At 36.8% G+C, this 17,923-nt stretch overlaps 1 protein-coding gene across 1 annotated transcript; it reads left to right on the top strand.

Annotated features, from left to right (window-relative positions):
- The first annotated feature begins 15,635 nt into the window (after nt 1-15,635).
- Nucleotides 15,636-16,565, top strand: OR8A1 (olfactory receptor family 8 subfamily A member 1). The gene is given in 3 exon segments (XM_068555068.1): nt 15,636-16,045; nt 16,047-16,111; nt 16,114-16,565. Coding segments are annotated over 3 exon segments (924 nt in total). The 5' UTR covers nt 15,636-15,638.
- Nucleotides 16,566-17,923: the final 1,358 nt, after the last annotated feature.

Genomic DNA, 17,923 nt, shown 5'->3' with positions numbered 1-17,923 from the left:
CTGAAACCATTTCCTCTAAGATCAGGAACAAGACAAGGTTGACCACTCTCACCACTATTATTCAACATAGTTTTGGAAGTTTTAGCTACAGCAATCAGAGAAGAAAAAGAAATAAAAGGAATCCAAATCGGTAAAGAAGAAGTAAAACTGTCACTGTTTGCAGATGACATGATACTATACATAGAGAATCCTAAAGATGCCACCAGAAAACTACTAGAGCTAATCAACGAACTTGGTAAAGTAGCAGGATACAAAATTAATGCACAGAAATCTCTTGCATTCCTATACACTAATGATGAAAAATCTGAAGGTGAAATTAAGGAAACACTCCCACTTACCATTGCAACAAAAGGAATAAAATACCTAGGAATAAACCTACCTAGGGTGACAAAAGACCTGTATGCAGAAAACTATAAGAGACTGATGAAAGAAATTAAAGATGATACCAACAGATGGAGAGATATACCATGTTCTTGGATTGGAAGAATCAATATTGTGAAAATGACTATACTACCCAAAGCAATCTACAGATTCAATGCAATCCCTATCAAATTACCAATGGCATTTTTTATGGAACTAGAACAAAACATCTTAAAATTTGTATGGAGACACAAAAGACCCCGAATACCCAAAGCAGTCTTGAGGGGAAAAAACGGAGCTGGAGGAATCAGGCTCCCTGACTTCAGACTATACTACAAAGCTACAGTAATCAAGACAGTATTGTACTGGCACAGAAACAGAAATATAGATCAATGGAACAGGATAGAAAGCCCAGAGATAAACCCATGCACCTAAGGTCACCTACTCTATGACAAAGGAGGCAAAAAAAATATACAGCAGAGAAAAGACACGCTCTTCAATAAGTGGTGCTGGGAAAACTAGACAGCTACATGTAAAAGAATGAAGTTAGCACTCTCCCTAATACCATACACAAAAATAAACTCAAATTGGATTAAAGACCTAAATGTAAGGCCAGTCACTGTAAAACTCTTAGAGGAAAACATAAGCAGAACACCCTATGACATAAATCACAGCTAGATCCTTTTTGACCCACCTCCTAGAGAAATGGAAATAAAAACAAAAATAAACAAATGGGACCTAATGAAACTTAAAAGCTTTTGTACAGCAAACCATAAACAAGACAAAAAGACAACCCTCAGAATGGGAGAAAATATTTGCAAACAAAGCAACTGACAAAGGATTAATCTCCATAATATACAAGCAGCTCATGCAGCTCAATATCAAAAAAACAAACAACCCAATCCAAAAATGGACAGAAGACCTAAATAGACATTTCTCCAGAGAAGACATACAGATTGCCAACAAACACATGAAAGGATGCTCAACATCACTAATCATTAGAGAAATGCAAATCAAAACTACAATGAAATATCACCTCACACCGGTCAGAATGGCCATCATCAAAAAGTCTACAAACAATAAATGCTGGAGAGGGTGTGGAGAAAAGGGAACCCTCTTGCACTGTTAATGGGACTGTAAACTGATACAGCCACTATGGAGGTTCCTAAAAATCTAAAAATAAAACTACCATACGACCTAGCAATCCCACTACTGGGCATATACCCTGAGAAAACCATGATTCAAAAAGAGTCAGGTACCACAATGTTTGTTGCAAGCCCTATTTACAATAGCCAGGACATGGAAGCAACCTAAGTGTCAATCGACAGATGAATGGATAAAGAAGATGTGGCACATATATACAATGGAATATTACTCAGCCATAAAAAGAAACTGAGTTATTTGTAGTGAGGTGGATGGACCTAGAATCTGTCATACAGAGTGAAGTAAGTCAGAAGGAGAAAAACAAATACCGTATGCTAACAAATATATATGGGATCTTAAAAAAAAAAAAAAAAAAAAGGTTCTGAATAACCTAGGGGCAGGACAGGAATAAAGACGCAGACGTAGAGAATGGACTTGAGGACATGGGGAGGGGGAAGGGGGGGTAAGCTGAGACAAAGTGGGAGAGTGGCATGGACATATATACACTACCAAATGTAAATAGATAGCTAATGGGAAGCAGCCTCACAGCACAGGGAGATCAGCTCGGCGCTTTGTGTCCACCTAGAGGGGTGGGATATGGAGAGTGGGAGGGAGACACAAGAGAGAGGGGAAATGGGGATATATGTATATGTATAGCTGATTCACTTTGTGATACAGCAGAAACTTAACACACCATTGTAAAACAATTATACTCCAATAAAGATGTTAAAAACAAAGTTACTAACCATAAAAGAAAAATAGCATAAATTTGATTTGATCAATATTTAAAACTTCTGTTCTTTGAAATACATCATTAAGAAAGTATAAAGGCGAACCACAGACAGAGAGAAAATATTCACAATATAAGTATCTGTCAAAGGACTTATATTTACACTATATAAAAAACTCCTACAAATAAATTAATAAAAGGCTAAAAAATTTTTTTTGATGGAACAAAGACTTAAATAGATATGTTAGAAGATATTCAAATGGAGAATAAGCATATGGAAAGTTGCTCAAAGGTTTACTTCTTAGAGAAATGCAAATAAAAACCACAATAAGCTAAAATTTAAAAGACTGACAATACCAAATGCTGGCAAGAATGTGGAACAAATAACATTCCCTTATATTGCTAGTGGGGTTGTAAAATTGTACAGTTATTTGTAAAATTGGCATTATCTGATAAAGTAAAACACACACCTACCCTGTGACCCGGCAATTCCACTCCCAGTCATATATCCAAAAACATCACCACATAGGTCCACAAAATATCTCACACACAAATGTCCATAACAGCTTTATTCATAACAGCCAAAAACATTTCCCTTATTGGGAAATGATCCAAATAAGGATCAACAGGAAAATAGGTAAATAAGCCATGGTATAGTCATACAACTGAATACAACTCAGCAATAAAAAAGAACAGATTACTGATACATGCAATACCTGGGTGAATCTTGAAAAGAAACAAGAAATTAGTCTGGAAAAGTGCACCAGGAACACACAAAGGAGAATTTAGAATGCTAAGCCTAAACACAATTATCAGCCAATGAGTAACCTCTAACAGTCTTTGAATAAGAGAGTGAAATCCATTGATTCATTCAACAAATATTAATTGAGAAACTACATCTGGCACTGTCCTAGAAACTGCAGATAAAGCACAAAACAAAAGTCACTGAGCTTTTACTCTAGTAGTGGGGAGACAGACAATAAATAAACAAGTAACTCATGTAACACTTTAGAAGGTAATAGGAGCTATAAAAAACAAAGCAAGGCATGTGGGTTGTAAGTTTAAAGAGGATGGTAGGTGAAGGTGACATTTGAGCAAAGAACTTGAAAGACTGTGGTGTGCTCTTAATAAATCAGCTATTCTAATGGACCTGGACCAATGCAGTATTGTCCGGTGCCTCAGATATATAGCTTCACTGAAAGCATTGGCTCTAATGTAGGGAGTTTTGTACATAGTGACAAGTTAAAGAGACCAGAAGACCTTTCTGAGATTTTTATAAAATCACAGGTCACACAGTGAAGGTCACTGTCCGTACACATTTCTGGTCTTTAAGCAGCCAGCAGCAGCTCCTTCAGATTCCCTTTTCAAATCAGCTCACAGAAAGGGATCTGATAAACTCCTTTGTACACAGACTAACTGAGTTGGTGCATGGTCACCTATACCCAAAATCCTTTCATAGGTCATTTATGATGTTTTTACCAAAGGGGGGGGGAGGAAATCTCTGTTCAGAGAAAATCAAGCCTCAGTGAACAAGTGGGTAAGCTATGCTTTTGATCAGGGCTTCTCATGAGAAGTTTATGCAATCACACTACAAAGACAGAAACCTTGTCAAGTCCAACTACAATCACCGCACCTATCACTGTTTTTATGTGTGTGTACACATCAGTGTCTGCTTGCTTATCCACCACTGTGAGACATTTTCAGTCAGTGCTCCACAATAGTGATGTTTTGTTTGTAGATTTACACTTAGAATCTTGGTGTGTCCTACAGTGACTCTAATGAATCCCAAAGCCTCATCTTAATCCCACTACAAATAAGTTATAAATGGAGAAAAATAATTAACTGTCATAAACTCCCCTAGGGCCCCACAGGCAAAGAAGACCTCAGGGGTTCATTAAAACTTGACTTTTCTCTAAGAGCCTCAGAGATTTCTTGTCTGTATGATGCAACACCAGGGAAACTTCCTCTTGTTTGATGTCACTTCAGAGACTATTGCTGTTAGAACTTTACTTTAAATGCATTTCACCCATTGCTTCTCCAAAGTCAAGTTTACTGATGACTTTCTCCAGCACAAGCAAGAAACAGTAGAGAAAGAAATATTTTTGACCATGTTCATTTTGGTACAGAACCTTCCCCTTTCCAAAACGCTTATCTCTTCTTCTTGGTTTCTTTGCTTCAGTTACTTCTAGCACGTATTTAACATATATATATATATATATATATATATTTATATTATATATATATATATAATATATATATAATGTAAGTGGATGTTTGATACATAAGCATGTATACAATGTCTTTACATATATGTCTCAGAGTTTTGGTAGATTATCAAATAGCACTGATATGGCACTGAGTCAGTTGTTCATCACTATACATCAGAGAAACACAAGAACACACATAAATTCCAACAAGAAGAACCATAGAGCCTGGGTGGAGAGAAAAGAAGGTAGCTGGTAGGTCTTCATTTGAAATGGCCTCAACTCCTAAGAAAGTGACTAAAATTAAGGTCATTAAACAGGAGTCAGATGGGACAGCATTCTATTTAATGTTCAATTAGTCTCTAATTTGTACATTATTTAGCATTTTAAAACTCTAGGTTTAGGGAGAAAAAGACATGGTTCATGCCTTGGAGGAGTTTACAGTCTAATAAAGGCAGCTCTTATTTTGCCTCTTGTTCCGTTTCCTCTCCCCTCATGTTTCACCTTTCCCAACATCCTATGCACTTCTTTTGCTTTTTTAAGTGCTTGGTGAACGCATCTATTCAGCAACCTCCTCTATAAGGGTGACTTTCGCACTTGTGACGTTAGTTCTCATCTTTCTATGAAGCCCCTAAACTGGTATCCAGTCACTTTACTGGATGTTTCCAATAGTCTGTCCTGTTGTCAGTCCAAACAGCAACTTCAAAGCTGAGTTCCTCTTCTCTTCTGCACAAGCAGGTACCTCCTAAACCTGCCCCATGAAGTGGGTACAACATAGGAAACGAATGAGTATCAATAAGGTGACCACCTGTCAATTTACCTAAAACAGGCCTAGTTTATGCATGTTGTTCCAGCAGAACTGTTAGTAACAACTTCTTTCTGTCTCAGATATATACTGGTGAATGATTGTCTCCCTAAGTCTTCAGAGAATTGAACTTTGGAGTCAGACTAATGTCAGTACAGATCTTGGCTCTGCCTCTTACTAGATGTGAGACCTCCCTCTGAACTTCAAGTCCCTTATCTTAAATGAAGATAATAACCACACCTCAAAGGATTACTGTGGTGAATAAATGGTGCTGATTATAGCCCTTAGAATGTGTAAAATGAAGTAGTAAACTATAAATATATGTAATAAATTTAAAATTTTAATTAAAGCATTTAATTTTAAATACTTAAAATTAATAAAGTATTAAATACTAATTCTGTTAGCGTTTAAAATGATCTCTCTTAATAACAGTATTGTTTAATATAGCCAGTGGTGTCAGAATAGACTGAAACAGAAATAACAGCAAGCAAAGATATCAGTTAGAAGACTTTCCACGAGAAGTAAATACAGATGCAAACAGTATAGGAGACATGGTGATGGAATAATTAGCATGATTTAGTGTCTCAGTGGTACAGGAGAAAATGATGGAAAGAGGCACAAATCAAATTAGACTAAGATTTCAAGCCCAGAGAATCAGGAGTAGAGTGAAAATAAATAAAGAGTGAAGAGGGTAACGAACTGAATTTTAGACAAGTCTAAAGTGCTGGCAGAACCTTCAAAAGACAAAGATCAGAAAGAAGTTGGCAACTGAAGATCAGACCTTGGGAAAGAAGGGATAGAAATGCAAATTGGAGAATTACAGGAACAGAGGTGATCACAAAAAGCAGAGGAATGGCGAATTGCTCCAAACAAGTGTGTTAAAGAGAGACTACTTGATGGTTAAGGACTGAAATTTGCCCCCAAAAGGCCCACAAATGGGAAGAATAAGTTGATCAATGGAAGTGTTTGAAAAGGCATGTTTTGTAGCATCTAAGCAGACTTTGGAGTTAACCACACCTAAAGTTAAATCCTAATTCTCTTACTCATTAGCGGTGTGAACTTGGTCAAATTACTTAACCCTGTCTAGACTCAGTGTCCCCAACTGAAAAAACAGAGATAATAATACCAAACTTGTAGGTTTTTGTGAGGATTAAATGTGGCCTTAGTAAAGATTCAACTTAAGAAATAAATAATCATGGAATAAATGAAGTGTCAGGGATGCCAGGGGAAAAGAATAGTTGAAGGGTGAGGAACAGCTATTTTCCTGACAAGGCAAGGGGAAGGACTGGATTAGATCATTCTTTTGTACTCCGGTTCCCTCATTCTTACATAACTCTCTATAGGGACTTAGTGTAAAAGAGCCTTCTACTATTCATTGATTATTTCAAGGATATATTCTACAAGCCCCTACTATATAAAAAGTTCCTTCCAGAAAAATATCTATATCTCATAACTTTTGTTTACAGGGGACACCCAATATCTGAAACAGTGATTAATATATTTTAGATGTACTGAAAGATCTTAATAGAATAGAGTAGCGTATGAATATATTTCAATAAAAATTTATATTGCAAACTCATAAATTCAGGGTGGTCTTTTATTTTCTGAAGGAATGCAACAGGGATTCCTATGGAATTTTGGTGAACTCCCTCAATTCCCTTCTCCCCAAAAAACAGAAATTTAACTATCTTTACAGTTAGATTGAGGTCTTAATGTGCTACTGTTGATGTTTTACTGAATGATGTCAGATGATGTGTGACTACTGGGTGAGATTTCCTAAGTCAAGATATTGGTGGAAGAAACTACATGGAAACTTACCACAGAAATAAAGAAAAAGAATTTTGTTATGGAGCTCCCTCAGGGCTCCTCTTTGTTACAAGTAACTCTTCCAAGCTCTTCAAAAGAAATTCTTATCTTAAGCATTACCTTTCAGGAACATGTATACTATTTCATTAAGAAAATCTGCCTGTACAATACTATAAAATCTATAATTTCCCAAGGATGAAAGATAAATCAAGGTTGTGAGGTGTATTGAAATAAAAAAGGGATTAATCAGGAAAAACTAAGATGATCTTCAAGTACAAGGTATGTGATTTCTTAAACCTACATATTATGTAGGAGCAGGGAGATGATTCTAAACACAATAAAGACATCTCCATGGATAAGGAAAAATGTTTCTAAAACAAAAGTATTAGACAAATAGAAAACAAAGATCGAAGAGACTGTCTGCAATTTATAGACCTTTGCTGAAAACAAAAATCACACACTTTCTCTGTCAAGTGTTCCAGAATTTTACAAAGCTTTTTCTCAGAAACTTTATTCTGGTGGCTAGCTTAAATCAAGAAACAATGTTTTACTGTGGAAGGAGTCAAATCTAAAGATCTGCTCTGATTGTACTGCCTTAAACAAGATGCTAAGTTCTCTTTGCTTGGTGTTGTTCCCCTCTACAGAATTGCAATAATTATACCTGATTTGTCTGTGTCACAGTGTTGTTGAATGAATTAAATAAGATGTTTTAAACCAAATGGATATTTTGAGGTCCTGTTTTACTTGATACTGTTGACAACTTGATTTTCAATTTTCAAGACACCTGAACTTTCTGGTTTTCCTCCAACTTCCGGCCACTTATTTTCATTCTCCTTCAAGGCTCCTTATTCACCTGCCCATAAATGTTGATGACAACAGATCCTCACCTTTTTTCCTCTTGTCCTACTTGCTTTTTCTGAACCATCACATCCACTTCCTTACATTGAATGATATGACAATTGAAAGTCAAAACTATATTTCTAAGTGGGATTTTTACACCTGAAATACCAGCAACCCACTGCACATCTCCACCTGAATGCCCCACAGACACCTAAAACTCAATACACTGAAAACTTATTATTTTCCCTCTAAAATGGCTCCTCCTACATTACCCTAATCAGAATATGACACCATTTTCCTACTTGCTTTCTCTTCTCCATCAGTAATTAAATTATGTTGATTTTATCTTTTAAATGATTCATGCCAGTTGCCTGAAAGTCAATTACTAAGCATAATTTACCAACAGGCCAATTTGCTGAAAGCTAATTCACTGAATAGCCAATTTGTAAAATAGCCAATTTGCTATGTTTAGTTTTACTTTCAGGTTTTTAATGCAGTATGTGTTCATTTCAAAAAATTAAGAAATATAGATAACCAGAATATTTAAATTACTCATATTTTCACATCCATAATTAACATTTTTGTATATTGCTCCATATATTTTATACAAACATTTAATTTGCATAGTATTTTTTCTTGACAAAAGTAGATCATGGTGTATACAATATTTTAAAGTTTTTTATTTAAAAAATATTAACACCTTTCATATAAATAAATGAAAATAAGCATCATTCTTAATGGGTGTGTGGTATTCCTTTGATGGAAGAACCATAACTAAGTCTGTCAATTCTCCATTGTTTGACAGTTTTTATGTCCAATTTTTCACTATGATAAACAATGCTGAACTGAAGGTGCATTTTTGCAAACATACCTTGCTATTTTCTTAGGATAAATTCCTCATCGTTCAATTGTTGTATCTAATGATGTACTCTTTATTAAGGCTTTTTAGAAATACTGCTGAATTGTACTTACAAAATGTTTTCCCAATGTATGCTCCTACAAGCAATGTAAGAGAGTGCCTTTTTCCCCACATCCTACCTACCAGTAGCTATTATCATTCAAAAACTTTTCAACCCAATTGGATTCAGAAAATGGCATATCATTATTTAATTCACATTTTTTATTACTAGGGATGTGAGCGTTGAGCATATTTGTTTATCAGCCATTTCTATTTTTCCTCTTTAAATCAACTTTACTGATTTAAATACAATAAATTATTAAATTTAACTACTGTACATGAGCAATTTGCATTTTCACAAGAAGCCCTCTTATGCACCTTGTAATCAATCTCCCCTGTATGCCTAAACTCAAGCAACCACTAACTTATTTTCTATTCTAATTCTTTAGTTTTGCCTGATGTCTTAGAATTTCATATAAGTACAAAATATACTTTATTGTGCCTGAGGTCTTTTGCCCAGCACAGTGCTTTTGAATTCTTTCATTTTGTTGTGTGTATTAGGAATACACTTCTTTTTATTGATTAATAGTAATCCATTGCCTGAACATATCCACAAATTAGTTTGCCCACTTGTTTTTTTTTTGTTTTTGTTTTTAAATCAATGTATTTATTTATTTATGGCTGTGTTGGGTCTTCGTTTCTGTGCGAGGGCTTTCTCTAGTTGCGGCAAGTGGGGGCCACTCTTCATCGCGGTGCGCGGGCCTCTCATTATTGCGGCCTCTCTTGTTGCGGAGCACAGGCTCCAGACGCGCAGGCTCAGTAATTGTGGCTCACGGGCCTAGTTGCTCCGCGGGTCTTCCCAGACCCAGGGCTTGCACCCGTGTCCCCTGCATTGGCAGGCAGATTCTCAACCACTGCGCCACCAGGGAAGCCCTGTTTGCCCACTTGTTAATGGACAGTTGGTTGTTTTCAGCTTGGACTATTATGAATAAAGCAGATATAAGCATTCACGTACAGAACTCTTTAACATATGTTTTCATTTACCTCAGATAAATATTTAAGAGTGGAATTGTTTGATGACAGACAAGTTTATAAGAAACTGCCAAACAATTTGACAAAGAGGTGGTTTAATTTTATTTTCCAACAGCAGTGTTTGAGAGGTTCACTTTGTCTACATTCTCAACAAAATTTGATATTGTCAGGTTAACATCTCTAGTGGGCACATAGTGTTCTGTCAGTGTGTTTTCAACTTGCATTTACCTGATGCCTAATGATAGTGAGCAAATTTTCATGTGTTTCCTGACTATTTGAAATTCTCCTTTAATGAAGCATCTATTCAAAGTTTTGGTTCAATTTTAATTAGTTGTCTTCTTGATTAGTGAGTTGTAAGAGCTCTTTATATGTTCTGAATACAAGTCCTTTGATATTGAATATCTTCCGCCCCGCTGTCTTTGTCTTTTCACTTCTTTATTAGTCTATTTCAAAGAATAGAAGTTTTTATTCTTAAGTCCAGTCATCTTTTTTTTTTTTTTTTGTCTCTATGGTGAGTGCTTTTGTGCTTAGTTTAGAATCTCTTAGCCTATACCAACATCATGAAAATTTTGGGGTTTTTTTTAGAAGTTTTAAAGTCTTTGCTTCTACTCTTAGATCTATTATCTATTTTAAGTTAAAACTTTTAATATAAAAATTTTTAAACATATACAAAGTAAAGAGACTAGTTTGCTAAACACCCATGTACCCAACACCCAACTCAACAGTCCTCAACATTTTTGGCTTCATTTATCATCTCTGTCTCCACCAATCAAGTATAAAATGTTTTAGCCATTGTATCATCAAATGTTTTTTGTTTCCTCCCTTCCTTCTGGGACTCTAATTACACCATTGTTAGACCACTGGATATTCTGCAGTTTATTGAGTTTGTTCATTTTCCTCTGTGTGGTTTATTTTAATAGTTTCTATTTCTCTATCATTGATCTTTTATCTTCAATGTCTAGTCTGCTATTAAGTTCATTCAATAAATCTCTATTTCATATTTTTTATCTCTAAAAGTACTATTTCATTCTTTTTTGTATCTTCCATTTTTCTTTTCATTATATTCACATTTTCATTTAAATCCTTGAATAACTTAATAATAGCTGTTTTAAAATTCTTGTCTTAATTTCATCAGATGTGATATTTCTATTTATATGTATTTTCTCCTGCTTTTCTTACACATTTTCCTGCTTATCTGAATGTCTAGTAATTTTGATAGGATGCTGTACATTGTTGACTCTCTTGTTTTTTGTTTCTTTAAAATATTTTAAAGTTTGTTTTGGCAGCCAGTTAAACTACTCGTAGATTGGCTTGGTGTTTTTGAGGTTTATTTAAGTTTTGTTAGTACATACGAAGTATAGCTTTTATTCTAGAACTAATTTAGCCCTAATGTTAAGACATAAACCTTGGCTCTCTAGGGAGTGCTACAGGTGTTCAAGGAGATCTCCTCACTGGCTGGATGGAACACAAACATCACACAGTCCTGTATAAGCTCTGATAATTATTTAACTTAAACTTTCCAAAGATTTATACTTTGCCCAGCTTCATCGAGTTTTATGTTAGAAATGCATAGCTTATGCATTTGTCAAAGCTTAGACAAAGACACAAGGACCCATATACAAATTCCTGGAGTTCTTTCTCTGTGGCTTCAGTATACTTTACTACCCATTCCACCTACTTCAGCCTCCCAAGACTCTAGTCTGCTTCTTCTCAACTCACAAAAAAATGCTGTGCTCTGTTGGCATATATCTTCTTTGGGCTATGATATAGAAAGTCTCTCCTGACAAAGAGGGTGAATATAGGACTCACCTCATATGTTCCTCTTCTGCCTTAGATCATAATTCAGCATCACCTGTTGTCCAGCATCTAAAAACAATTATTTTATATACTTTGTCCAGTTTTTAAATGTTTACAGTGGATGGCTTATGGAAAGAACACAATTCAGTCCATAGCACATGCCCACAATGAATGAATCCTATTACATTCTATCAAAATGAGCTAAAACACATTTTTAAATGATACAAGGTATGAAAGTAACAAAACTCGGAATTAGAAAAAAATCAATAATTACACAATAACTCAAGAAATTACTAGAAATAAAAGATAAAAATGATTTAGGAAATTAAACTGAATTAGAAGTAATAGAAGAGCAACTAAACACAACAGATAATACTTTAAGAAATTAGAAGGTGAGAAAAACAGATGAAAAGAAGAAGAAAAAATAAACGAAGAGAATGAATGGGAAGTAACAGATGCAGACACAAGGCAAAGAAGATCTTATCTATGGTGATTAAGAGCTACAACGGAGAAAACCAAAGCAAGGGAACAGAACAAATAATAATATAATTCAAGAAATTTTTCCCAGTTAAATATACATATTTATATATATATATTTGTATATATTGGAAAGGAACATCACACCTAAGAAAATTGCTGAAGAATGAATATGAAAACATATCCTAGTAAAATTATTAAGAACCACATAATACAAATTTTTGAGTACTTTTTCAAAAGACCTAGAAACAATAACCCAGAAGCAATGAACCCTTATAGCACCTAATCTTTGGCCTTCAAATGCCATTTCGGCACTAAAAGTAACCAAGTTTCTTGGAGAAATTGTTAATTCCTGGTCTGAAGAAAGAAATGTATGAGAGGAGCTCAGAATATCTTGTCCTATCAGGTAGTAATTAATATTAGAGAGGCTAATAGCACTGTGTCCAAAAGACTAAAGAGACAAACTGAAGAGAATACCACAGGCCAAAGATAAAAACTTTTGAGCAACAAAAGGATAATAATTGCAATGGACTGGAAAACATAAAATATTAAATTAGTGAGAGTATAAAGATACTAAAGAAAAATAACTAATCATCTTTGGAGGATAATAAGAAACCAAATTATTATTTTGAAAATTAGAAAATGAAGGTGATGTGTTTTTATCTGAACTGTGGTGGTGGACGCACAAATTGATGCATGTGATAAAATTGTATTGAAGTAAATGGACACACACATATGAGTGTAAATAACACTGGAGAAATCTGAATAAGATCAGTGGATTATCTATGGCAACATGCAATATCCCACATGTGATTGTACTATAATTTTGCAAAATGTTACCATTGGGGAAACTGCATAAAGGGTACACAGGATCTCTCTGTATTATTTCTTGTACCTCCATGTGAATCTACAATTAACTCAAAAGAAAAAGTTTAACTTAAAATCTGCATTAGCAACATTTTCACAGATGATATATTACTGAATGTATTCTTGAGACGTACATATTCTTATAAACATATTTCCCTTATGAATGAGAATATATGGGTGAAGTGTTCTCATAAGTCTACCATCTTGTGCCCCTCAACCTCCTGCCATTCTTTTCTGTCAGTCTACAGGTGGAGGAGCAGGGTGACAAATTTAACTACTGTTATTACTATTATAGGAATCAAATGAGACAGTGTATTTGAAAGTACTTACATTAAAAGCAGGTTACAAAATGTTTTTTTAAAAAATACATATAGGCTCATACACATGTAAATATATATATGCATTGAAAAAATCTAAAATGACACTCATGATGACTGTCTCCAAGGAGCAAGAAAATGGTATTTTATTTTTGCTTATTTGTATTTCTGATTTTCTACAGTGCACTTATACTGCCTTGGTAAATTTTTTGCATGCAACTGAAATTGGCAATAAAATCTATCCTCTATGTCCAAAAATTCAATAAGTTAAGTTTACTGAACAATAATAAAGTGCTACACATAAAATAACCTACAGCAAAGCAGCATAGTTTTGTGAAAACAAAACGGACTGGTGGTCAGAAGTCCTAGGTTTTAGACCCAGTTCTGTGTCTTGCTAGTTTTATAACTTTGGGTAATTTAACATTTAGAGCTTCAGTTTTCTAGAGAAGAGGAAAATAATATAGCATTCCTCATTTTTATATGCTATGCACAAGCTAACACATCAAGTATAAAGCACATTCAACCACAACATTGCTTAGAGCTATAGGTGTGCAGATTTACAAGGCTACACACTTGGGCCAAGGGAAGGAGGTCATGATCAGAAGAAAGCACTTTCAGTTCCAAATACTTGATAATTAGGAAGCCTCGGGAAAGTCACTTAGTGTCTGGCACTTCAGTTTTCTCAGTAAGAACATGAGAATAAAAATTCTACTCAGATACATTTATCCACATACCCAAAACTTCTGGGAGGAGTTAATGAGATTGACCTTTGAAGAGCATTATAAAACAGTTAGTAAGCAATTAAACTAGTGCAAATTTAGGATTTTAGCTTAAGGAATACATGTTAGAGAAGGGGTATCTATAGGTATCATATTCAGCAGTGATAATCCTTGCTTCTTACGACTTGTCTGTAATTTGAGTACTTTGTCATCAAGGAGATAATGCAGCCATGGTTTGATATTATGATCTGAAAATAGAACAATAATAATAGTGAAAGTGGCTATTGAGCACTTTCCCTGGACTATACTAGGTGCCAGGACCCAGCCTTCACCACAGATGAATTCATCAGAACCTCTGTGGGCGTAACATAGACATCAGTACTTTTTAAATGATTCCAGGTGATCATAATATACGAGTAATGTTGAGAACCATTGCCTTAGGGCCTGAAGTATGATTAAAAAACTAAGAACAAATTCCAGACCCCTAATGACAATTCACATTTTTATAGGAAATGACTTGAAAAAAAATTTCTAAATATGCATTTCCCTATATTAATTTTACAACCACCTTAGGGATTGATATCACTAATGTCTTCATCTTTCAGATACAGAAGTTGACTTGTAACTCAATGATACTGTTGTAACTACCAAATCACCCTGACACTGCATCAATGTGAGATAAGTATTCATATGCTCACATTCAGTGAATATTTAGGACTTGCATAGATGACAGGGGAATTTCATTTCTGAATCAAAATGCATCTCCAACTATAAAATATGGAGTATACTGCTCATGGCTTATAGAATCGAGGTTCTCAGACTAGAGCGTGCATCAGCATCAACTGGAGACAATAGGAAACATTGCTGGGCCCCATCCCCACAGTTTCTGAGTTGGTAGGTCTTGGGTGAGGTCTGACAATTTGCATCTCTAACATCTTCAAGTGATGCCAATGGTGCTGGTCCAGGGACTACACTTTAAGAACCACCGCTCTAGGGGCTCCCCTGGTGGCTCAGTGGTTAAGAATCCGCCTGCCAATGCAGGGGACGCGGGTTCGAGCCCTGGTCCGGGAAGATCCCACATGCCGCGGAGCAACTAAGCCCGTGTGCCACAACTAGTGAGCCTGCGCTCTAGAGCCCATGAGCCACAACTACTGAGCCCGTGTGCCACAACTACTGAAGCCCACGTGCCTAGAGCCCGTGCTCCGCAACAAGAGAAGCCACTGCAATGAGAAGGCAGCGCACCGCAACCAAGAGTAGCCCCCACTCGCTGAAACTAGGGAAAGCCTGCGTGCAGCAATGACAACCCAACACAGCCAAAAATAAATATAAATAAATAAATAAATAAATTTATTTTAAAAAAAATAAAAAAGAACCACCGCTCTAGAATATTTGAGAAACATGAAAATGGTAAAAGGTTCAGATCTTTCCCCCTTTTTCCTCTCATCTCCGTGACCTTTGAAATACCCAGGGTCTGGTCTTCCTCCCAAAATAAACAGCAGGATGAGGGATACTTAATCAGGAAGTATACCAGGATCACTCAGCTGGCCCCAGATACTCAAAACTAGCTTCACCAAGCAGTGCAAGATGCAGCCTTTCATGGAGTTCTTCTCTCCCAGTGCCACAGGGCTCCCAACCAGAGGAGAATGGCTGGAGAAAATCACTCTACAGTGACAGAATTCATTCTTGAGGGTTTAACAAATCGGCCAGAGCTCCAGTTCCCCCTCTTCCTCCTCTTCCTTGGGATCTATTCAGTCACCATGATAGGGAACCTGGGCATGATAACACTGATTTGTCTAAATGCTCAGCTTCACACCCCCATGTACTACTTCCTCAGCAACCTGTCTCTTGTGGATCTCTGCTGCTCCTCTGTCATTACCCCTAAGATGCTGGTGAACTTTGTGACAGAAGAGAACGTCATCTCCTATGCAGGGTGCATGTCCCACCTCTACTTCTTCATTGTGTTTGTCGTTGCTGAGTGTTACATGCTCACAGTCATGGCCTATGACCGCTATGTCGCCATCTGCAGCCCTTTGCTTTACAACATCATCATGACATCAAGTCTGCTCCCTGCTGGTGGTTGGGGTCTATGCCATGGGGCTCATTGGCTCAACCATAGAGATGGCCTCATGTTGAAACTGCCCTACTGTGAGCTCCTCATCAGTCATTACTTCTGTGACATCATCACCCTCATGAAGCTCTCCTGCTCTAGCACCTATCATATTGAGATGACAGTCTTCGTTTTGGCTGGATTCAACATCGTGGTCACCAGCTTAACAGTCCTCATTTCCTACGCCTTCATCCTGTCCGGCATCCTCCGCATCAGCACCACAGGGGGAAGGTCCAAAGCCGTCAGCACCTGCAGCTCCCACCTTGCTGCAGTGGGGATGTTCTATGGAACGACCGCATTCATGTACTTGAAACCCTCCACAGCCAGTTCCCCGGCCCGGGAGAAAGTGGCCTCTGTGTTCTACACCACAGTGATCCCCATGCTGAACCCCCTAATCTACAGCTTGAGGAATAAGGAGGTAAAGGCTGCCATGAAGAAAACTCTGAGGGGAAAATTGTTTTGAGCAAATGTTATTATTCTTTCTCAATTTTAAAAATAAGTTGTTATGAATACCAGAGGGAAGCCCTCTGAATGCTAGCCCACCCGTGATGGGAAACAATCCCATCTCTGCATGGCTGGGTGACTGCCTCCTTCCCTCTTCCTTCCCGCCCTCTCTCTACTCTCATTTCTGTTTGAAGCCAGCTGATTTTAAGTTCATGTTTTCTCTCATTTGGGAAGCATTTTCTCTATCCTGAGCCCTTTGGTAAACTCTACTATCTTAATTGTAATTTAACATAGATTTTAAACTTTCACAGACTCGGATATAGAGAACAAACTAGTGGTTACTGGGGGGCCAGGGGCAGACAAGATACAGGTAGGGAATTAAAAGGAACAAACTAATATGTATAAAATCAACAACAAGGATATATTGTAAGCACAGGGAAATATGGCCATTATTTTACAATAACTTTAAATAGAGTAACTATAAAAATATTGAATCACTGTTGTATACTTGAAACTAATACAATATTTTGAATCAATTATACTTCAATTTAAAAAAATTTAAACTATGAGCATTGAGTTTGAGAGTCATTAGCTATTTTATTACCTTCTTTGCAGAAAATACTACTCAGGGCTTCCCTGGTGGCACAGTGGTTAGGAATCTGCCTGCCAATTCAGGGGACACGGGTTCGAGCCCTGGTCTGGGAAGATCCCACATGCCGCGGAGCAACTAAGCCCGTGAGCCACAACTACTGAGCCTGCGCGTCTGGAGCCTGTGCTCCGCAACGGGAGAGGCCGCGACAGTGAGAGGCCCGCGCGCCGCGATGACGAGTGGCCTCCGCTCGCCACAACTAGAGAAAGCCCTCGCACAGAAACGAAGACCCAACACAGCCAAAAATAAATAAATAAATAAATAAATAAATATATTTAAAAAAAAAGAAAATACTACTCAACCTGTTCCTACCTTTTTGCACTTGGGAGTACACAAGGCAGAGAGAGGTGGATTTGAGAGTCACCAAGAGGTGATACCCAGAGCCTTTCTCATCTAGACGTCTTCCTCTCCTCTCTTCCACGCCTCCCTACTTATTCTTGCCCAAGAACTTCTACCTGATCCTTTTATGTGACTTCCTTAGTAACAAAATAATAATGCCAGCCACTGCCATGCTTTTGGAGGCTTACTCTGAGCCACGCAATGCTTCTAAATGCTTTATGTACATTATTTGAATTGCACCTCACAGTGATTGGTACTATTGTTTTCCCCATTTCACTGTGGAAACTTGGCTTAGTAAATAAACAACTGAACCCTGGGATTGAGCATCACCTGGAAACTTGTTACAGATGCAAACTTGGGGTTCCTGCTCCACACCTACAGAACTACTG

Source organism: Eschrichtius robustus, chromosome 11, assembly GCF_028021215.1.
Source record: "Eschrichtius robustus isolate mEscRob2 chromosome 11, mEscRob2.pri, whole genome shotgun sequence".
NCBI lineage: Eukaryota > Metazoa > Chordata > Mammalia > Artiodactyla > Eschrichtiidae > Eschrichtius > Eschrichtius robustus.
Note: the sequence above shows the minus strand (reverse complement) of the source record. Positions and strands in the feature narration are given on the sequence as shown.